This window comes from Zeus faber (genome assembly GCF_960531495.2).
Source record: "Zeus faber genome assembly, chromosome: 4".
Classification (NCBI taxonomy): Eukaryota; Metazoa; Chordata; class Actinopteri; order Zeiformes; family Zeidae; genus Zeus; species Zeus faber.
In genome coordinates this window covers 18,351,778-18,375,280 of record NC_137191.1, presented here as the reverse complement: position 1 = coordinate 18,375,280, position 23,503 = coordinate 18,351,778, and the positions used below count along the sequence as shown (strand labels likewise).

General features: G+C 42.3%; 1 protein-coding gene across 1 annotated transcript in view; it reads left to right on the top strand.

Moving 5' to 3' along the window:
• The first annotated feature begins 314 nt into the window (after positions 1 to 314).
• Positions 315 to 23,503, top strand: part of herc3 (HECT and RLD domain containing E3 ubiquitin protein ligase 3) — a 32,487-nt gene continuing 9,298 nt past the window's right edge. The window contains exons 1-21 of the mRNA XM_079998477.1: positions 315 to 354; positions 1,333 to 1,674; positions 3,551 to 3,710; positions 5,232 to 5,308; positions 5,518 to 5,739; positions 5,936 to 6,027; positions 6,173 to 6,303; positions 6,385 to 6,536; positions 7,124 to 7,197; positions 8,349 to 8,473; positions 8,577 to 8,636; positions 10,766 to 10,877; positions 11,373 to 11,562; positions 13,402 to 13,565; positions 13,890 to 14,003; positions 15,527 to 15,550; positions 15,662 to 15,751; positions 15,898 to 16,068; positions 16,574 to 16,717; positions 18,743 to 18,909; positions 23,349 to 23,415. Coding sequence (XP_079854603.1) covers positions 1,455 to 1,674; positions 3,551 to 3,710; positions 5,232 to 5,308; positions 5,518 to 5,739; positions 5,936 to 6,027; positions 6,173 to 6,303; positions 6,385 to 6,536; positions 7,124 to 7,197; positions 8,349 to 8,473; positions 8,577 to 8,636; positions 10,766 to 10,877; positions 11,373 to 11,562; positions 13,402 to 13,565; positions 13,890 to 14,003; positions 15,527 to 15,550; positions 15,662 to 15,751; positions 15,898 to 16,068; positions 16,574 to 16,717; positions 18,743 to 18,909; positions 23,349 to 23,415 — 2,556 coding nt within the window. The 5' untranslated portion in view covers positions 315 to 354; positions 1,333 to 1,454. The remainder of the gene's footprint in view (positions 355 to 1,332; positions 1,675 to 3,550; positions 3,711 to 5,231; positions 5,309 to 5,517; positions 5,740 to 5,935; positions 6,028 to 6,172; positions 6,304 to 6,384; positions 6,537 to 7,123; positions 7,198 to 8,348; positions 8,474 to 8,576; positions 8,637 to 10,765; positions 10,878 to 11,372; positions 11,563 to 13,401; positions 13,566 to 13,889; positions 14,004 to 15,526; positions 15,551 to 15,661; positions 15,752 to 15,897; positions 16,069 to 16,573; positions 16,718 to 18,742; positions 18,910 to 23,348; positions 23,416 to 23,503) is intronic.

The window sequence follows — 23,503 nt, the reverse complement described above, 5'->3', positions numbered from 1 at the left end:
TGCACTTTCTTTTCTTTTTTTTTTGTTATATTAAAAAATTGCACTTGTGTTGTGTGTGTGTGTGTGTGTGTGTGGTCTACTATAATAATAATAATAATAATTATAATAATAAAAATCATCATCATCATCATTATCATCATCATAACATTCATTATTATCACAAAAACAATAAGCTCAATTTAAAGAAGGGGGTGTGGATCACGTGTGCTTCCAGTGAGCTGGCGAGTGTTTTGACAGCAGGCCACGTGGCCAGTGACGCGGACCCTGAACCACTTCCTTGTTGTTGCTTTAATGAGGTGCGTCGGATCGGAACGCCCCGTTCTCGCCTCGGGATGACGGAATGCCACTGTCTAGGTAAAAACACCGCTTCAAATCGGACAAACCATATTTTTGTCAAGCGCAACATCAAATTGATAGCGCATTTGTTTGTTGAAGTATGTCGAGCGGTACGTCTCCAGCTTGCCGATGGTCGCACAGTGACCTGATCGAGCTAATAGCCCGCTACGGTATCTGCATCTAAGCGGCTAGCATATTAGCTTTCATATTAGCTTTCATATAAGCCTGTGGTGAACTCAGTTCTCCTCTGGGTGTATAGTGCGTTGCCATTTCACACACACACACACACACACACACACACACACACACACACACACACACGCACACACGCACGCACGCACGCACGCACGCACACACACACACACACACACACACACACACACACACACACACACTCTATATATATATTTCTCACGTTCTACCTGCAAGCTTAATACATAAAATAACAAAATAAATGATGCCATAAAGCTCTCAGCTGTACCCATCCTTTTCACCTGCACACCGACTTCTTTGACCGTTTTTTTTTATTGACAATTAAACACATTGACATTGCATAATCTGTGTGTGTGTGTGTGTGTGTGTGTGTGTGTGTGTTTTCTTTTAGAAAAGCTCCTTCCCTATCTCTCTGAGCGTCTCATGTTTCATCCCATCTCTCTCTCCCTCTCTCTGTCTCTCTGCTGCTTTCCGTCTCCACTGTTCCTTTTTTCTTACGTTTCCTCTTTTTCGGTTTGCCTGTGTCCGTGTTCCTTCGTCTCAGCCAGCTGTCAGCGGCTTGCAATATGCGAGTGAATCGGCGTCAAGGCAGGGCCGGTTGGAGCTGCTTAAACAGGGATTACACCGAATAGGGTTATTTAAATGCTTCGTCCCTTATCCCTCATTGGGTTTACATCGCGCTTAACCACACCCAGCTTTTTAAACCCACCCCAGGTGTCATAGCTGGCATGTGTTTCTTCTGAAGAATGGTGACATTGCTGTGCTTTCTCTTTCCCTTTTCAGGATAGTGATCTGCAAGGGGAGAGATCAGGGCCTTTTCCAAGGACATCATAGCCCATCTTCTGCCCTTGGTTGACCCTTCTCTTCTTGACCTTGTGCCCGCTCTGCTGCATCCAACCACCGCCATGCTGTGTTGGGGAAATGCAATGAATGGACAGCTGGGCATCGGTGAGGAGAAGCCTGTGATCGAGCCCATGAACTGTCAGCTCTTCAGTGGCCGGGGACTCAAAGAGGTTGCCTGTGGAGCACAGCACTCCATGTTCCTTCTTCATGATGGCAGTGTCTACACGTGTGGCTCCAACAACTGTGGACAGCTTGGTCACGACAAACCTGGGGCTTCGCCAGGTATGTGTATTCGTTCGTTCATTATTCAAAATGTTCTCATGACGGACACATGTCACTTGAATCCAATTATATTTTGGCCTTTTAAGGATATTAATAGTATTGCATCATATATTCTTCTCTTTTGGAGGGTTCTATAAATTAAGGGTTCACTCCATGACTAAATGGATTGCCAATAAAGTATGACAGCAGTATTGCAGTAGTAGTAATGGAACTCTTTTGGGAACCCCCCAAAAAAAAAAAAATTCTGTGTATATTTAAATGGTCAATGTGGCTTAGGAAAATAAAAATATAAAGGTAATCATTTTATATTTCAAATGTATTAATATTTTGTAGGTCTAGTGGAATTATTATTGGTGGTTTGGTGTGCGGACTCTTGTAGCTGCTAATGAGATTCCAAACAATGTCATATCGCTCAAAGTTTTTGTTTCCTTATGTGTGTGGAAGAACTTGAAGTTACCAAATCATTTATTTTGCATCGGCACTCAATTGTCATATTACTGACAAAGCTACAAATTCCCATTATGTGATTTCCTGGTGTTGATGTCTGCCATAATTATCTGCATTTTAGTCTTAGTCTGTCTGAGAAAGAAAAAGAAAGAAAGAAACCGAAAGAGAATGTGTTGAATCTTTGCCAAGGGGGAATGAGACTTTCCAAAGGATGTTGACAAGAAACTCTGTCCATGCAAAATTCCTTAAAGAGGTGTGTTTTTGCATGGTGACATTCTTAGACGCTGACGCTTTCTGATGTTTATTTAGATATATCCACTATGAGTTCATAGTTACAAAAATACTATTGAGGGTAACATCTAACTTCATTTTTAGGTAGGAAAGGGAATCCTGAACTAGATAATAGTAATAGTAATAATATAATAATAATCTCTTCCAGACTTTATTTAAAATTTCCCCTCAAATGATAACTGTGATCGTGATAATTTTGTAAAATCATTAAATTCCATAATGTTATGCTTACTATACATTCAAATTCAAATGGAATTTCAAGCAAATGTGAAAAATATTGCAACAGTTTGAATATAAATTTGGCGCGTTTCCATTATTTGGGTTGAAGTAAATTAAAGGGTCATTATTTTTAATCCCAGGTATTATTAAAATGTTGGCTCCAATCATTTGTAACTGTTCATAGCACAACCTCACTGAATGCTTTACTATTGAGAAACCTACCACTCTGCTGCAGATTTCAGTGTGCTTGAATACAGTCCAAAAAAACAAAAAATGGGAAACTCACATTATAGTCCCATATGTTTTTAAACATGTTTGAACAACAATTATAATACATATTTTTAAATAAAACTACTATTTGCAATTGCCACAGTACATCCAATTGGCTACAGTAGGTTGCCAGTGGGAAGCGCCACAACTTCCTGTTTCAAGTCTCTTATGTTAACACGGATAGGAAGGAAGGGCAAAAGCATTAATTAATGCACCATTTGACATATAACATACAGGATAAATACTGAGAGCTGTGAGCTTCCCTTTTTTAAAAAGGAGATTTAACATATTTTTAAGGCTTAAATGTTTGCCCCATTGGACACAGTGAGAAGTTGCAGAGCGGTAAGTTTCTCAATAGGCTCATAACATGTACTGTATGTGTATAATTACTGTACACTATTTTAAGCTTATACCATGGTAGCTGCATAAAATTAACAAAAAAGTAAATTCAGTAATCACAATCATTTCTATGATAGTTAATTGGCGGCCAAAATTCCTCTTCTTGAATCTTTAAAATATCTTGTGTGATCTAGAGCCGAACGGGCAACCATTTCACGGATGGTTGTAATATTGAGGGATTTGGAATCATGCCGTCAATCCAATGGGGGCAGCCGCACGTAGCCCGATGAGTCCTTCCTCCTCTCTGCAGAGCTTGTGGGGGCTCTGGACACTCAGAAGATAGCGCTGGTGTCGTGTGGCCAAGCCCACTCTGTGGTGGTGAACGAGCAGGGCCAGGTGTTTTCCTGGGGGGCCGGGAACGGGGGCCAGCTGGGCCTGGGGACCGCAGAGGAGGCTGTTCGCATCCCCAGGTGACCCAATGGCGTGCTATTGAGAAAATGTAACCCCTTCTGTAACAGGGCAGGGATCATTTCAGAGGGGGTTGCTGCATTCAACATAATGTATACTGTTTTTTTGGGAATATGTATAACAGCTTGAATGGATAAAGATGAGTAGTTTTGACAAATGACAAACATGCAAGAATACACTAAAACATTTTTAATGTAACAATACAATAAGAAAAATTATTTGCCATCAGGTAACAGCTGAATACGACCGAAGAACACTTGTGTTTATCCTGTGGCATCACAGAATCCTGACATCACTGTAAACTAAGAGAGAAGCAAAATGGAGTCAGAACTGATTATGGATTGTTGTGCTTGATAATGCCTCCCCTTCATTTTAGAATTGTCATTGCCAGTGATCCATTGTATATTTCTGAGTCATTTTAGTAAAAACTAGAGCCCAAGCAGTCTAGTGGTTCACAAAAAGCAGGGGTGGAAAGTAAAAGTACTACCACTGTGATACAATTTTGTACTTCACTTGAGTCATTCCTCCAATTAGTTCCTATTCAGGCCCAATTAGGGCCTACTTGCTAGATGATTGTGGTAGGACAGTCGTGACATTTCATTTAGAAATGCATGGAAGGCTAGGCATTGTGTCACATTTCTCCAAATGCTGCAGATTTGTCACATTTAAAGCACCACACAGTGGAATGCAATATAAATAAGTGAATTGTATTTCGATGTGGTTTTCATACATTTCTGTCACAAATTCAGAATGTCATTCTTCCAAAGCAAATCTCCATTTTGTTGTTTTTGTGACATGAAAACAATGCAATGAAGCATGTTTACTGCAATATCACATTTCACTGCAAAATGTAAAAATTGCAATTCACTTTGTTCCACTGTAATGGTTGCATTTTAATGTGGTACAAATAAACCTTTAATTTAGCTCCCAGAGTTTTTAAAAATGCAACAGTTCTTGCTTTTAAATGAAAATCTTTACTGAAACTATTGAAATGTGTTCACTTCTTATATTTCTCATTATCTTTATTTAGTTTCAGACTGAATTTTGGACTAATGAGTCAAATTTATTAGAATGTGTGACTTAAAATCTTGGTACTGTTCTAAAGCCCTGTCTTAAAACCACAGGCTGTAAAGATTTCAATCACTTACAATCATCAAATAACTATAACGCATTCTTGTAAAAGGCCATTTTTACATGTGATTGAAGACAGATTTATTTTGATGATTAGTGTAAACATGTCTCTTAGTTTGATCTTCACTTACAGAAATATAATACAGCACTTAATTCCACAAAATGATTTCATTGTTTTTTCCAAAAATGTATTTAATATCTGCAATTTATTCAATAATTGTGCCCTCAACAATTAATATTACTTTATTTTATGAAATCAACAGTCAAAATCACTAGTCCTAATCATCACAATGTTGTTGACTAACTATAACTAATGATGGGAAGCACCATGAGTATCCACTAGCCTCTTTGCTAATGTCCTCATGAGATCATGTATTTCTTATCTTGTCTAGGTTGATCAAAAAGCTGTGTGAGCACCGCATCTCTCAAGTTATGTGTGGCAACCAGCACTGCATCGCACTTTCTAGAGGTGTGAAAGGGTTAAACTCTCCATGACACAAGATGAGTCTCAGGATGCACAAGTAGTGAACTTAGTTTTGTTGTACATCCAACCCCATTTTGAACTACTTTGTATTGTCACATAGCGTAGTGTAACCACACATTTAACTCGTACTGTTCTGCAGCTGCACTGTTGGCTGTATGGCTCACTTCTCCCTCTGGTCCCCCCTTCTGTCTCAGATGGCCAACTGTTCACATGGGGCCAGAACTCCAGCGGCCAGCTTGGTCTAGGGAAGGGAGAGCCAAGCACGCTGTCCCCTCATCCCCTCAAGTCTCTATCAGGGATCCCCCTGGCGCAGATCACCGCTGGGGGGGACCACAGTTTTGCACTATCATTGTCCGGGGCCGTGTTCGGATGGGGCAAGAACAGTGCGGGACAGCTCGGCCTCAATGATGAGCAAGGTACCATGGAGCGATGGCGCACTGGGGCAATCGCGGTCGCCAAAGGATGTGGTCATGATTGCACCATTTTACTACATAATGCTGCTCGATTCTGATTGCAAACATCGAGATAGACATTGTGATAGTAAAACTCCAGTTTTAAAAAGCATTGGCATAGCATTACTTTTAACCTCGATTTTTGTGCGACCTCCCCCAGATCGCGCTGTCCCATGCCACATCAAATTTCTCAGATCCCAAAAAGTTGTGTACATCAGCTGTGGAGATGAACACACAGCTGCCCTGACAAAGGTATCAGTGTGTCATTCTTCTTCATTCTTCATATCTCACTTTGCCTTTGAAGATTTAAACTGCCTTGGGTTCAGTCCCTGACCCAAAAAGATTGTTATTTGTCCTATTTCAAAAAATAAACAGTGATCTTTTGTCCATATGGCAGGATGGGGGGTTGTTTACATTTGGGGATGGCTCTCAGGGTCAACTCGGTCACGACTCCACCAACAATGAGCCTTTACCCAGACGAGTCATGGAGCTGATGGGAAGTGAGGTGTCTCAGATCGCCTGTGGCAGGTACCATTGTAGAACAAAATACAGAGGTTCTGTATGTTCCACTGTGTTCTAACTTTATTCTTTCTCTCTGCAATCCATCAGACGCCACACCCTGGCATTTGTGCCTTCCTCTGGCATGGTGTATGCCTTTGGCTCGAACAGTCAGGGTCAGCTGGGCACAGGAACCCTTGGCGATGCCAGAAGTCCGTTCCCTGTCAAAAGAAGCCTTCTCACAGGAAACTCCCATAGAACAGGTGACTCGATCATCATTTTTCTTTAAACTTTTGTCTCTTTTTAAATCAATGGTGTCTTAAGAGAAACTGGTATAGACAAAATACATCATCTTAATGTAGTGTTTATTTATGGGTGCAGAATTGTGTTTAGGCAATTGAGCAGTTGCTGGAAACATTTACGTGTTACCAAGTGCAGCACGATGCTCCTCATTTCAGCGTCTTTTCACTTTGTTCATTTATTGGTGCAGTATTGGATTTTACACACCATGATTTATCGTGTCACTCTCAATTCATAAAATAGTGGGTTTGGTGATTAGACCACATGTTCAAGTGCATTCAACAATGGAAGTTTCACATAAAGAGGAGCACATGCAAAATACAAATATATTGAATGGCTGTTTCTTATAAAGTACCAACTAAATAAGTATAAAATATGGGATTCTATTTTTAAACAAAATATTTTTACAGATGACCACTTTAACTTCAGCAGCATTGTAATGTACTTAGAGAGTTGCTGTATGTTCCTAAATTTTAGCGTACTAAATATGTGTGGAGCACCGAACAGAATAGAGCAATATATGTCTTCTCTCTTGTCTTGCCTTTGTTAGAATCAGAACCTTATTCCATAACCAAAATCAACTCTGGGGGAGATCATAATTTCATACTGTACTCAGAGAAACAGGTAAGCGTGCTGACAGCTTTTGCTTTTCCCTTTTTCAATAATCGGTTTGGCTGCCTAACCTTCTACAATGGTTATAGACTTTGCCTCATTATTATATAACAAAATTGTGTTGATCCGAATTCTATCTAAATTATCGATGCATCTGATCAGGGATCTCTACTGCGTCTTTCATGCTAGACTGTTCATAGCTGATTTTGAACCTTTATATCAAGTGACTATTGCTTACCTGTACTACGTGTATTCATGAACAAAAATCTAGTCTCCTGTCATTTAAAAGCTCCGATGGTAACTGCTGGTAGCTTATCGTGAACGTGAATAGCGGAATGCTTCAGAACATTTAGCTTTGGTTTCATTTTCACACTGTTCAATAGTACATTTTTTCAATGTTATTATTTACTACAGAGACTGGTAAACACAGAAATGGCTAAGTTTGACCTTCCTACCTTGGCCTTGAAAATCGGTTCTGCAGTCAAAACTCCTGACGTGTTTGTCACTGTGGATGAACATTTTCTGATCATTTTGCAAATTTCTGTTCAATATCATGATCAATGGCAGTTGGTATCTGCATTTAGTTTACATGTTCAAAATTGACAAACTTGTTGACTGTTCTCCATCATTCCAAATGCTCAGTCATTTGTGTTCTCTCGAATGTCCTGATAGAGCTGGAAAAAATGTGAAAATTGAATTGTTACCTTTTATTTATTATTGAAAAAAAAAATATATATATATATAATACATTTTAACATCTTTACTATACTTTTTGTTTTGATATTATATAAAATAGCTGGAATTGGGGGAAAAAAATACTGGCCCTTTAATGCTGTTACTTTGAATTTCACCACTGGGTGGCATTATTGCTATAAATGTTGCTGCTGACTTCCTCCATGATTCAAAATTCTTGAGGCATTTCTGTCATGGATGTCTTGAAAGTCACTAGGGATATGCGTTAATGCGGACATTACACCTACTGCGATACTTGTACTTGTATGGACGAATGTCAATGCAGCACAATATGTTGCCTGTAGATACCTGTAGACAAATTGCGATCTGAGTAACGTTTCCCTTTTGGTCATAGGTCAGTCGCTGTGCTCAAATTGGGGCAATTTTCCTTGTGTGTGTGAAGTGAAATCTTGACTCCCCCTGTATTGCAGACCACCGCCCCCCCAGAAGACTTCAGAGTGATCAACATCAGCAAAGGCATCTCCCAGATTAATTACGACAGTTTAAATTTGTGGAGGATGAAGCTGATAGAGAACACAGATTCATGTGTCATAAAGTAAGTCGACAATCATTGTGACTGTGAGTGGGGTGAAAGCCAGAATTTTGGAATTGTCACATAGTAGAACATTTATTTATATGCGCATATACACTTTTTACAGTGACATCATCCTCCTGCTCTCCTCCACGGCCTGTTGGAATGCCAGCTTCCTGGACCAAAGGTGTTAAAGTTAATAATTAATATTTTCCTGCCGTTACGAAGCCAGGCTTTGCTCACATCTGCATTTCTCGTTAGGCGTGGTGGCACCGAGCAGTTCTGTGGACTCCCTGAGGGGAACAGGGAACTAGGGAGGTCCCCCGAGAACTTAATACCTTTAACAGCTTTTTTTGTGGTTTTATTCGCACTGCTTATAAGATCTCTGCGGTGACTTCAGCCAATGGAGTTTCAGCACGACTTCCGTGTTCCCTGTTGTATTTACTCCGTAACTTTCACTTATTTCACCTTGTTCGTTTCTGAACAAATTTGATGCGAGAAAAAAGCAATCCAATTGCTGAATCTTCACTCATATTAGATCTCGAAGACGTAATTTAAAAGTTTGTTTCATTCGTAAGGCACGGGACGGTGCACGTGGATATTTTGTTTTATTCAGTGAACGCCGGAAAATAAAATAAATGAAATAAATACATCTACAATAAAAAAATAAATAAATAAATAAAATGTAATTGTTTTTTACTGGTTATTTTTTTATTTCCACTGAGTGTATATGGGCTGGTCCCCGCGATGCAACTTAAACTGGTGGACTGTCCTCAGTCCGAGGGACTGGCGAGGGACTGTGCACTTAGGTCTGGACCAGTCACCGTGCACTTACGCCACTGGAGGTTCCTCTTATGCCGCTTAGACCCTGACCTCGGGGAGCAGCTAAAAAAGTCCCTCAAAAAGGCGTTCTAAGAACTAGTTCCTGCAGTGCGGACACAAAAAAAGGGACGCTTCCTCAAAATGTTCTTAGAACTATGAAAAAGTTCATGCGGTGCGAAAACAGCTATTAAGGTTCAGGTAAATGCCTCAGAGCAAGGGTTAAAATTGCTTGAAGTTAAATATAGACCAGACTAGACCAATGCTTACTGATAATTGAGTTCAGCTGAGGTTTAAACATTACAGTCCTCTAATGCAAAACTGAAATCCAAGCTGCTGGATGTGATCTTTGGCCCCTGGGAAAGGCTTAATTTTAGGCCTTCTGGACATGCATCACTTATGAAACGTGCACATACTGTACCTAGACACAAAGACACAATATCACAATCGCTGTTTACCATGCTGTTAATCAAAACTGCTGATGTCAGTTCAGGGAAGAGTCTGGACATATGGACAGTAATGCTGGCTGTTCGGCACAAACTGGTCTGCAGAGCCTGTCGCTTCATGGTGCAACAAAGTGGAACAGCCTCCTATGGAGTGAAGCAGAAGTACTTAATTTATGCCTTCTGTGGAAAAACAGGCTGAAATCCATGAGGATTTAACAGTTATATAAACCACTGGCATGGTTTCCCCACAGAGTGGGGTGAGGACAATACTAACGGGGAAGAGTGCATGAGAGGTGGTTTAGCCAGCTTGTTCTCTCACTTTGGATGTCATGATAAACTGATTTCCAAAACGGTGGTAAGCTCGGGGGAGTCTGCGAACAAACAATACTTTTTTGCGATGACAGTTCTGCAGAGTTCTTCATTCTGCACTGATTTATATATGAGCTGTACTGTGAACTTTCATCAGCAATACAGTGTTTTGCGTTTTTCCTGTTTTGCCATCCTGCCTCGCTAGACCAAATAAATAGCAGACATATTATTGCTTAATACAAGGTTACTTTTCCCACGAATACCTCAAAGTTAAGTTTGGAAAAACACACCTCCTCTCATGCATGTCAGCAGTGACTCCATGACTCCACAAGACTCAAGGAACAAACCTGCTTAGCGGTTGACACAAACAACCCTCGTCCATATTTACCCCTGACAAAAAGCCAGCTGCCTCGTGAAGACCAATCATTAGACTGGAATGGCCCGCTGGACATCTGCATAAAGAAACCTATGTGCAAGCACACAGAATACTACACACAAACCACACACAGTGCTACATAACAATGGCCATCTAGTATTAACCCTGCTAGTGAAACCACATGCCTTGACGGATGACAGGTTAGAATAGACTGGATCTAATCCCAAGCGCCATGTTCCTTTTTATATCAAGGCTTCGCCACAAAGTCCCAGAGTCCCAGAGCGCTGACCTTTTGAAATGCTGTGTGTGACACGACCAGGGGGCTTAAGAACAGCTATGATAACGACGCTGTCTTTGCTTCCTCAGTGATGACGGCCACTTCAAAACCAACCCAAAGATCCCCGGGATTGATCTGAACTCTGTCAGAATCCTGTTTGAGACGCTCAACAAACCGGCCTTTTCTGGACTTTTGGAGCAGGTAAAGGGTCTAGGCACACACGAGTATATGTATAAGAAATATTTTAGTCGTCATTTTAGTAGCGCATATTGTAATATTGTTTTTAATTGAATTTGATATGGGAGATAATAATATCATGAGGAAGTAAGAAGGGATTTATGATATGAATTCATGTTTTCCTCATGTCACGCTCACCAAATTGAGGACTGAGTCACCTCTTCCACCATGAGCTCACTAATGTTATGTTAGGAACACCTCAACCCAATATAATTCATTACTCTGTCTCCCGGCTGCGTTCTAGTCCCCTAAGGGCCATTCCCAAATCTTAACATTGTATATATTTTGTTTTCTGACCTTTTTCATGGAATAAAAAATCTATCCCTGCCTGTTTTTCGGCTCCTCCGATTCATATTTTCAATAAAGCTGAATGATTTTCCTTCACTTGCTTTTTATGGAGGTTTGTTTGTTTTTATGTCATGAAATAAGCAAATAACGAGCTACTTCCTCCGCACCCAGGCCACCAAGAGTTTTGAGAGCCTGCTGATCCCCCAGCTGCCGTGTTCGCCCCCTGATGTGGAGGCCATGAGGATCTACCTGATCCTGTCCGAGTGTCCCGTCTTGCAGGACTCCAAGAACTACATCAGCCTCACGATTCCCCTGGCCATGGCCATCCTACGGCTGGATGCCAATCCCAGCAAAGTGTTAGGTGGGATTTACACACACACACACACACACACACACACACACACACACACACACACACACATAACGTGATATATACAACAAAATATTCCAAAGGCCCTATGCCAAAATATTAATGCCATATCTTCTCCTTTCGGCTGCTCCGTTAAGGGTCGCCACAGCCGACCATCTGCCTCCAATACCTTCTGTTCTGCGCATCTTCCTCCCTGACACCAACCGCCTGCGTGTCCTCCGTCACCACATCCATAAACCTTCTCTTTGGCCTTCCTCTTTTCCTCTTGCCTGGCAGCTCCATCCTCAGCATCCCTCTCCCAATGTAACTCTCATCTCTCCCACACACGTGTCCAAACCATCTCAATCTCGCCTCCCTCACTTTTTCACCAAACTGTCCAACCTGAGCTGTCCCTCTAATGTACTCATTCTTAATCCTGTCCATCCTCATCACTCCCAATGAAAATCTCAACGTCCTCAACTCTGCCGCCTCCAGTTCAGCCACCTGCCTTTTTGTCAGTGCCACCGCCTCTAAACCGTACAACATAGCTGGTCTCACTACCGTCCTGTAGACCTTCCCCTTCACTCTTGCTGGAACATTTCTGTCACAGATCACTCCGGACACTCTTCTCCACCCTGCCCGTACTCTCTTCTTCACCTCTCTCCCGCACTCTCCGCTGCTTTGGATGGTCGACCCCAAGTACTTGAACTCATCCGCCTTCTCCACCTCCACTCCTTGCATTATCAGCTTTTCGCTGCCCTCTCTCCCATTCAGGCACATGTATTCTGTCTTACTCCTGCTGACTTTCATTCCTCTTCTCTCTAATGCATGCATCCACTTCTCCAGGCTCTCCTCCTCCTTGCATCTGTAGTACTGTTTCCTGGCATGAAAGCATACTGCTGCTGGCTGATCCCCACCTCTCATCTTAACCTAGCCTCCACTACCCTTTCCCAAAGCTTCATGCTGTGGCTGATCAACTTTAATATAAATTGATAATAAATATTAATGCCATATATTTCCCCAAAAAACACATTTTTATTATTTGACACTTTCTACCAGTCTAGAACTGCCAACGCATTTTGTGTACTAACTATGCAATACTTGGTCAAAATAGGCAGGTATGAAATTCCAGCTGAAACTATGCAAAATATATATATATTTTATTGTGATTTTATTACGGAAAACAATCAATCAATACAAAACAATACTGTACATTTATTCTGTATTTAAACTAAATCCCTCAGATTGGACCAGATGCTACGACCTGTGGGCCTGTAACCTCACAGCTTGATCCATGACTGGTGACCGGCCGATATATATCCGATTCTGTGCTCCGACACTCAAACCAGATATCAACATAATGTTGCGTAGTTGAAGCTCAAAAAAGAGAGCAAAAGAAAGAAAATGTCGGCTTTGCCACATGGATCATTGCGATCAGATGCAGAACAAGGGCAAATTGCACTCAGCAGCAAACTTCATGGGTGTGTTTGCTCTATCATATCATTAGTGCAATATCTTTTGTGAATTGGATGCTAAAACCCCGCACATAGTGGGCACAATTAATGCGCAATTCATGGTGCTATTAGCGGCCGCAATCCAATCTTTGTGAATTCGCCCCTCAATATTTTTGCATGTCGCATCACAAGTTTTGAGAAAATCCGCTGCAAAATCAAGCGTTTTTGGTCACAACTATCACTAAAAACACTAAATCCTTAGAACCTGTACACTGCGCTTTGAAGCAGAAGTATGTGACCACACACACACACACACACACACACAGAGCAAGCCTTCCGCTTTTTTTTGTTGAAGCTGTACGGACTAGGAACTGAGAGTGTTTCTCTCGTCCTGCAGATAACTGGTGGTGCTTCGCAGATGGCAGTGTGTTTTCCAGATTGGTCGACATGTACAAGAGCATCGTGGTGTTTCTATTAACGGGGGGAAAGACGCTTCTCATTCCCGTGTTTCACGAGAGCTACATTAGCGCCACGCTGAAGCTGCTGGAAAAACTCCACAAGGTTCAAGTGCAAGACCTCTTGTGTTGTGTCTTCACTAAGTAAATATGTCCTATTCCTCCCAGAGTCAAAATGGTCCGTTATAGTTGATGAGGTGATGGTTTTACATTTTTCTGAACCCTGAAAGGCCGTACAAGCCTTGCATTGTATGCTTGTATACTTAATGTTAAGGATGGAAACCCGTGGTGACATAAGGACTTGTTTATTTATTTTAATAAATTTAGTGAATTAGTCGAATAATCTCTTGAGTACTACATTTTGACGATGACTGTTATTGTTTACCGCGCCAGTTCCTAGAGGGTGAGCGAGTTTCTTGTGTGTTTCTAGGTGAACCTGAAAGCCCAGCATGTGGAATATAACCGCTTCTACATCCCTGACATCACCAACCTGGTGGACATCCAGGAAGACTACCTCAAGTGGTTTCTGAGTAAAGCTGAGATTGTGAGTGGGCGTCACTAGAGCTGGCTCATGTCATTTCATAATCAAATAGGCAGCATAAGACGACGTAATTGTAGCAGGCTTGCTACGCTGGTTCAGATGGACTGACGGAGAGGGAGGCACGTTTGGCTGTAGGTTTGCCGGCACACCGGGTTTTATTTGGGACAGTTCAACATAAAGCGCTTCAGTGCGAATAAAATAAAGCACACGCAGAGACCTTGGAGTCTTTTCACGGTGGCAGTTGTGGAACGCTCGGTTTAGGAGTACACCCTCACGCTCCCTGCCCATGGGTCTCCCTCACTGTAAGACAAACAAACACTTAAGAAAACCTCCCTGCTGTCGTGTTTGGCCAGTCAGCTCAACTGCACGAAGCTAGTACTAAAGCGGGCAGCGTGCAGTCTACCATGCTTACTTCCCCTCGCCTCCCGGCACTGGCTCTACCACGCCCCCAAGTCTGCTACAATAATTAACAACACTTTCTTTAAACAGAACAAAGATTTAAAATTTCCAAACGTTTTGGAATAAATCAAATAAATGTTTATTTTACAGTGCTAAACAAAGTAGGCTATGTTAAAACAAAATAAAACACACCGGAATTGCCTGTCCAGGGCGTCTTTCGACTGTGACAGTTGAATTAAGTCAAATAAAATGAAATAGCCTTTCTGCACATTCTCAGATATGAAATGTGAAACAATATAACATTTAAGTATGGTGGTGTTAAATAAATAAAACAAAATCAAATAGATCAGCATTGCCTGAAGGGATTATGCCAAAATGCGCTTTTCTGGGAGAGTCCCTGTTAAATAAACCAGCAAACAAATATAACTGCAGGCCCCAATCCAAAGGGTCAAGTTTGGTCGTGTTAGGTATGTATTACAATTTTCCAGGTTCTGCGAGACACATCACGAGTTACAGTTTTCCTAGTTTACATTGAATGCCCCATCGGATCCTTCCGTCTGTCCTCTGAACGAGCGTGAATACTACGTGAAGCAACCAGGTCTACCTACACAGCGCCACTCTCTGAATGGGTATGAGCACCCAGAAACGGAAACCGGACTTATTTAACGGTTATAACGTCAATATCGGTTAATGATGTCACAAAGCGCCCCGCTCCGCAAACTTATCAGGATACAGCAATGTTCTTCTACTTCCCATCAAACGGTTTTTCTATAATTCCTGCTACAAATGTAGGTCGATGTGGATAAAACCTGCACCACAAGATGTCTCATATGCCCCGGTTACAACAAGACCTCAACCATGTCCGGGGTTCGGGATTGTCTCGTTCCAGACACGTTTAGCCCAAAAGATGCCAAGAAGATTAATAATAATAAAGATTTGAACAAAAACTTTCTTAGCCCCCGCAGGCTTGACCCCTAATAATGGAAAATGTCTGTTAGGGTTAAAAAAAAAAAAAAAAGAATTCCATTTCCATTTTCAGTTGACTTTGTCAAGGTTACGTGCTAAGAAGGCGAGCACGGAATTGATCTGTTTTTGTTTCTTCTTTTCTCTCTTTTTGTTTTCTTTAGAAAAAGAGAACACCATCGATTCAGGTATCGGTCCTCATGGAAGAATCTAAGGAAAAAATTCAAGGCACAAGTGTTTCCATAATACAATAACGATGCTAAATGTAGTATACTGACAGTGGCTTATTTTTTGTACAGAATTCAGTGACCCTATGTGCCTACCCATTCATACTTAACGCTCAAGCTAAGACCACCATGCTGCAAACTGATGCCGAGCTGCAGATGCAGGTACTGGCTTTTTGTATACATTTATTTATTTTTGGTAAAAACAGAACAGCTAAAATGTAAGTGACATTTATTTCATTTTTCCGCTAGAATTGAATACTCACCTCAGAGCTTCTTTTTCCCCTCTGCTGCCTATGATGATCTCCAAGATGGCGGTGAGCGGTGCAAACCTGCACAATGTTTTCATGCTGCTCACGCTGGAGCCCCTCCTGGCGAGGAACCCGTTCCTGGTGCTGCACGTGCGCAGGGACCATTTAGTGAGCGACGCCCTACGCGAGCTCACCATCTACTCTGACGTGGACGTCAAGAAACCACTCAAGGTGAGGGATGGACTTGGACATTCTCTTACTGGTGTCAAAAGAAATCAAGCCCCTTTACTAGTTAGCTCACACACTCTATGTGGAGCACTCCAGCCACAGGTACGGGTTAAGGAGGGAGACGCCGAAGCTGATGGCAGGGCGTATCCGAGCAGGCGGGGTTTGTATTAAATAGACAACAAAAAAGGCCCGCTGGCCAAACGTGAACATAAAGTAACAATTGAACGACCAGAGTCCGGGTCCGCGTGTCCGCAGGGCCACCTCTCCTGCGCAACGCGATCCTCACTGAAGGGAAACAGACCAGATATAAAAGCTTGCCCCCGCCAAGTCGGACCAATTGGCCCCGATCAGCCCGATCCGGTGCAGGTGCGCCGCCGTGGGAAGGAGCCGGCACTGAGTCCCGCGGCGCGACGCTTGACCACGCCCCCTCGCCTGTCACACTCTACATTAACCCTGATGATGTGATGATATTTTTTAAACAATATTCTACCAATGTTCCTTCCTGCAGGTGATCTTTGATGGGGAAGAGGCCGTCGATGCGGGCGGCGTCACTAAAGAGTTCTTCCTGCTGCTGTTGAAGGAGCTGATGGATCCTGTGTACGGAATGTTCTCCCACTACACAGAGTCCAACCTGCTGTGGTTCTCCGACAAAGTAGGTTCCACCAGAACACTGGCTAAGAAGCTCTGTGTGTGTGTGTGTGTGTGTGTGTGTGTGTGTGTGTGTGTGTGTGTGTGTGTGTGTGTGTGTGTGTGTGTGTGTGTGTGTGTGTGTGTGTGTGTGTGTGTGTGTGTGTATCTATGTATGTATGTGTATATATTTATACATACAGTGTATATGTGTATATATACACAGTGTATATGTGTGTGTGTGTATACTGTATATATATATATATATATATATATATATATATATAGATAAATAGATAAATAGATCTATATATATTTATAGAGAGATATATACTGTGTGTGGGTGTGTGTATCTATATGTATGTGTGTATGTGTGTATATATATATATATATATATATATATATATATATATATATATATATAATTCCCTATGAATGCTTAAACTAGCGTAATATAAACAGATTTTTGTCACAAAGGACATTGATGAAGTTGTAAATGCATTAAATTTATATATCTGTTTCGTAGTGTATTTACGTTACATAAGGTAAATACGTCAGTAAAATAAAACTGCATGAAATCCGAAAATATATTTGCGATGCAGGTCTGGTTGTTATGGCCTTCAGTTTGACCTCGGTCATAGTTTTCCACAGGAAACTTTTGTTTTCTTTTTTCTTTTTCTTTTTTTTTTCGGGATTACTCATAACATAATAAGTAAGGTGTAAGGTAAGGTTTACAAAACAGTTACCTGCATAGCGGGACGTGTCCTTGGACCTCAGGACATGGATGGATGGCTCAGAGGAAGAAATAACAAACGATGAAACAACAATGAACGACCTCGGGTGCTTCACGGATGAGAGGCAAACGGTGTCCCTGTCGAGGAATGAGCTAATCGCTTGTCACCGCAGCAAATCCACATTCGTTTTAAACACTGACCTTTTCATCCAAACCACACATTGACTTTGTTCTGCACTAAAAAAAGTCTGAAATACACACACATATTGAGAGCATACGGTATATGTATATTTGTGTGTATAATCAAACCATTAGACTGGTGTGTTAGGGTGAGTTGGCTTATCGTGATTTATCCAGATAATTCCATAATTCTGAAAATGCCTCAGAGCTGTCACAGTTATTACACAATCATCTGATCACAACTATTTGAGCTGATGCAATGATTCCATTATTATTTGTTTTCATTCTAACGTCAAGGTTATTTCAATACAGTGCGAGAATTTTGCAACAAATATGGCACATTGAAATGAAGGAAAACTGGGTAGACAATGCCAATAAATGTCTCTTCTTCCTCAGGTGAATATTATTACAAAACTTAGTCTAATGTAAATGACATAAAATAAATAAATATACCATCAGCACAAACATATTATGTTTGTGCTATAATAGGGACATGAAATGGAGCAAAATATATCATTTGTTCATTAATTGTAATTATTTGTTGGGCAATTACTTGTCAGCTTAAATTTTACAATTGTGACAGGCTTGGTACTCAATTCTTGGATATGTCGAATATCAGAAGATACCTTTTATTCACTACATTTCTAACAGTTAACTTTTTAAATTAGGGTCTATTTATATGTGTGTGTGTGTGTGTGTGTGTGTGTGTGTGAGAGTGAGAAACAGTTTAAAATATTTTGCAATGTTTCAACTGATAGCAAAAACTCTTTTGGTCATTCTGCATGCATTCATTCAGGGGTCTTAAACTACAGGCTCGGAGGCCACAACCTGCCCGTGTGATGTGTGTGTTTATGTATGTATGTCTATATGAAATTATTAAAACTTTTTTTAAATAAGTTAGTATATAACTAAGTAATGTATATGTAAGTTAGGTAGCAGAAATGACCATACTTGTACTTTTAATACTTTTAAGTCATTTAAGTACGACAACAACTACTTATATACTTTTACTTCAGTAGAAATATGAGTGTAGTACTTTTATGAGAGTCATTTTGTGTCAGGGGATTTGTATTTATACTTACGTGAAAGGTCTGAGTATGTTCTTCAACCACTTGTGCCGTGTTTCTGCTTCTCCAGTGTTTCGTGGAGCACAACTGGTTCCACCTCATCGGCATCATCTGCGGCCTGGCCATCTACAACTCCACTGTGGTGGATCTTCACTTCCCACTGGCACTTTACAAGAAGCTGCTGGATGTCCCGCCCGTCCTGGAGGACATCACCGAGCTCTCCCCCACCGAGGGCAGGTAATGCATCGTGAGCGGTGCCAGAGGCCGGAGCTCGAGGTTCCGGCACTGAAACGGAATCCTCAAGCAAGTTGCTAAATCCCGTACCGGCTCCGCTCCCCGACTGCGAGAGGGGAAAGAGAATAAATAATTAATCCCTCAGGGCTGGATAACATCAGATGACGGAGTGGTGATATTTTGGAGGCAAAATCTGATTTGTTTTATTTAAAAAAATTTTTACTTCAAAGCCAGTTTAATAATAATTAGTTTCCGTTCTAATTGTTATTGTGTTGTTCAGTGCCTGTAATGACTCGGGGACACACATTGGATTGGATTTCGTTTTTAAATAGGACTCCGGGTCAAATCAATGCGCTGTTAGTCAGACGACCTTTTTGGAGGGCGTCTGAGAATCTGCCCTAAATTCTAGTGGGGGAAAATGGACATGAAATGGCCTGGCCAGAGTTACCGCCGGTGACATCATGTTTCGGCATCGAGGCCAAATAAGTGTGTCACCGGCTTACATAATTGCCGCTTCAGCTTTATCTCCAAAGGGAGTCGAAAAAAACACAAAATCTTTTTTTAAAAGACTTTCACCGGGAAATGCCTCGTTATTCAATCAGCAGCAGGAAGGGTTGGTACTTAGCGGAGTGTCTAATTTTCTGTGGATCACTGGAGGGGAAGGGCTGCAGCCATCGATCGGCAGATTAGACTAATTCTATGAGAGCCGCATGTGGAGCAGCCGAACAGAAACACATCCTCCAAAAAGATGAGCTTTAAAAAATAAACATGTGTTCTGTGACAGCAGTGAATAGTGAAGAAATCATATATCAGAGATGGATTAAATTATGAATCCCCTATATTTAAAGGGGACCTATTATGCTACTTTTCAACAGGTTAATAAAGGTCTCTGAGGTCCCACATGTCATTTTTTCGCTGAAAATACAGCTCCGATTATGCATTCTAGCCATTTCTGTGTCACTTTAAATGAAAATGCTGCTGGTCCTCACAACCACCCCAGAACTCTTGGCCCCAGTTCTTTGAGCCCGCCACCTTATCACCCTTTCAAAATCTCTTTCTGAAGCTATTTGAGGCGAGTAATAAGCAATCCAGTTGCTGAATCTTCACTCGTATTAGATCTACAAGGCCTCATTTGAAAGTTTGTTTCGTTTGTTCTGCTGCGGATCACGCCGCGCAGCCTACAGGCAACCTACCGCATACTAGAGGTGTGATTATTTTCTGGCCTCACGATTCGATTCGATTACGATTCAGCTGTCAACGATTCTCGATGCATCTCAGTGTATCGCATTCCCTATTTTCTACATGGGCACCAAGGCCTGCGCCAGGGAGAGGTTGAATATGATGGTGAACACTGGGGGAGCAGGTCGGCACAGGTCTTCAGAACATGTCCGGGGATGCCAACCGGACCAGCTACTTTCCTGGTGTTCACCTGTCTCCATGCGCTCACCTCCGGCAGCAGAACTCGGTTCTGTTGTGCTAACCAGGGGGCTAATGAGAAAGCAACAGCATCCACCGTGGTGGTAGCTCTGCCTCTGAAGTTCGTAATTGTCTGTAACCCCTGCCACATGTGTCCGGTGTCAGACAGCTGGAACTGAGACTCCAGTCTCTCCCTGTACCGATGTTTTGCCTCTTTCACAGCCCGCCTCAGTTGGTATGACGCCGCTTTGTAATCGTCCATGTTCCCGGACACGATCCGCGACCCGGACGTAAGCAGCGCTGTGCGCGTTCAGTGCGTCATCTATGGATTTGTCAACCCACAGTATTGAACCGCAACCATGGGAGCCACATCTTCCACTAGCTTAGCAATGAAGTTCGTCACCGCTTCCGTAAACTCTCTAACATCATCGGGGGTGGAGCGAAACACAGCGCAGTCGACGTCACTCCGCACGTCCTGCAGCGTGGCTTCTGATTGGCCGGTCCAGCAGCTGCTTTCCCTTGTCACCGGAGCTTCCCGAACACAATGGAGATAATTCAATTTTATGAAGGCTGTTACTTTAATCACAATGAAAGTCTGTTCATTAAAAATGAATGGTAGGGTCCGAAGTTTTTTTTTTGTTTTTTTCGTGTAGGCCTAATTATATTTCCAATCTCCCAATTATGTTCTGTTACTGCATCGATGAAGCCTCGTCCGCATCGCGATATATCTCAAAATCGAGAAATTCCACAACTCTACCGCATACACTTTTTTTATTATTATTTTTTTTTCAGAAAGAAACACACAGCACAAATATATTTGAAATACTTACATTTCCCTTGTCTGCAGTTTTGTCACGGACAGTTGGTAATAATTCCCTTTTGGTCTGGCCTGTGGAGCCAACAGAGCAGTTCCTGTTTTATTTCTCCAGCCGTGGGTGGAGTTACTCAGATAGACTCAAGATTCAAGAGGTTTATTCGTCACATACATATACATACTTTCATACATATATGCAGTAAATGTAATGCAACGCACCTGGTGATTACACACAATATGTCCTAGAAAAATTTCTTTCTACTAGACCAACTAACTGATTCCGTAACGTAATACAGTAAGTTGAATACTTATAGAATAAAATAAAAATATATATAATAAAATAAAATAAAATAAAATGGAATACATAAAGGGAATAGGTTTACGTATATGGGATAGACTTATATATATGGGAAAGGCAATTATGTATATACAGATATGTGCATTAAAGTGGCATGTGAATAAAGTGAGGTAGTGTTTGTGGGATAATACAGCACAGTATACAACAGTACACCGCAGCAATACGGTAACACCGAACAACCCAGAACAGTGACACAGTATGTGGTACAGTATGCTACATACAGTACAGAAGGTAGTGGAGCCTATGTGTGTTGCTCAGTGAGGACCCCTGGTGAGGTCAGCATTGACAGTTCTTATGGCTTGGGTCCTAGTCTCTCTGTTCTCGCTGTGTGACTGCGGAGGCGCTTGCCTGACCGCAGCAGCTGGAACAGTCCGTTGTTGGGGTGATGAGGATCCTTCATGATACTGCGGGCTCTGCTACTACACCTCCTGGTGTATAAGCCTGCAGGGAGGTACCACTGGTAGTTCCAGTGGTACGTTCAGCTGGACGCACCACCCTCTGCAGGGCCCGCCTGTCCTGAGCAGTACAGTTCCCAAACCAGGCAGTGATGTTGCCTGTCAGGATGCTCTCCACTGCTCCAGAGTAGAAGAACTTGAGGATCCTCACCGAGACCCGGAATTTCCTCAGCTGCCTGAGGTGGTAAAGACGCTGCCTCGCCTTTCTCACCAGAGTGTCTGTTTGTTAAGTCCATGTTAAGTCCTCTGTGATGTGGACTCCCAGGTACTTGAAGCTGCTCACCCTGTGAAGTCCCATTAATCACCAAGGGCGTGAGCGTCCTCGATTGTAATCCTCGCCTAAAGTCCACGATCAGCTCCTTAGTTTTGCTGACGTTCAGGTGGAGGCTGTTGTCCTGGCACCAGAGTGACAGGTCAGCCACCTTCTCGCGGTAGGCCTTCTCATCGCAGTCAGTGATCAGGCCCACAACAACGGTGTCGTCAGAAAATTTGATGATGGTGTTGGAGCTAGACCTGGCCACACAGTCATGTGTGTACAGGGAGTACAGTAGGGGGCTGAGGACGCAACTCTGGGAGGATCCTTTGTTCAGGGTGAGGGAGCTGGACATGCGCTTCCCCACCCTAACCACCTGGGGTTAGGGTGGGGCTGTGAGGAAGTCCAGGATCCAGGCGCACAGCGGAGTATTCAGTCCGAGCTCCTTCAGCTTGACAGCCAGTCTGGTGGGGACTATGGTGTTGAAAGCTGAACTGTAATCGATGAACAGCATTCTAGGCGGATAGGAGGCGGTTCTAATTCTACTGAGGGACCAAGTGACGCAGAAAGGGATCGCAAATCTGAACGGCTTGATGAAGCACATGTTTTCAGAAATGGGGACCCCACAAAAAACCGAATGGGTTATCTTATTTCACAGTTTGTGTGTTGGTAGGCCCCTCAGAGACCCACATATGCTGTATGTGCAGCACTGAAAAAGTGAGTTTTGCATAATAGGTCCCCTTTAAGTTTACAATCTCTAAAGTCCATGTCCATATTCTATTGAAGTGAACTGGCAACTAGTTTGCCTCAAAATAATGACTTTCTAACTCACTTCCCTAATTTTGTCCAATTTTATCCATCTCTCTAAAATCACCTCCTCTTTGATTTTGTATTAATTTGTTTAGGTGGTAGATGTAGCAGAAACATGCCACTTTTTTCTCCCTGTGAATGAGAGATTTCTCACAGTTTGTGCTTATGGGGATGAACGGGGCTGAAGACTTCAGGGGGCAGTGTCTTGGATCTAGGTGGTTCAGGGATACGCAAATGCACTAAAATGCTGAGCACTGGGTCAAGGATTGACATTGAATGTTGCGGTGTTGGAGGAATTTCGATGAAGCTGTTGAGATGGTTTTCCTTTCCCCCAAGGAGTCTCCAACAGCTCCTGGACTACGATGGGGAGGATGTGGAGGAGGCTTTCTGCCTCAACTTTGCTGTGAGTGTGATTCACATTCTGCTGGTTCTCAACCCACTCTCTAACAACTGCAAGCAGGGTTCTCACCAGCTCCTTATGGTGCTTGAAA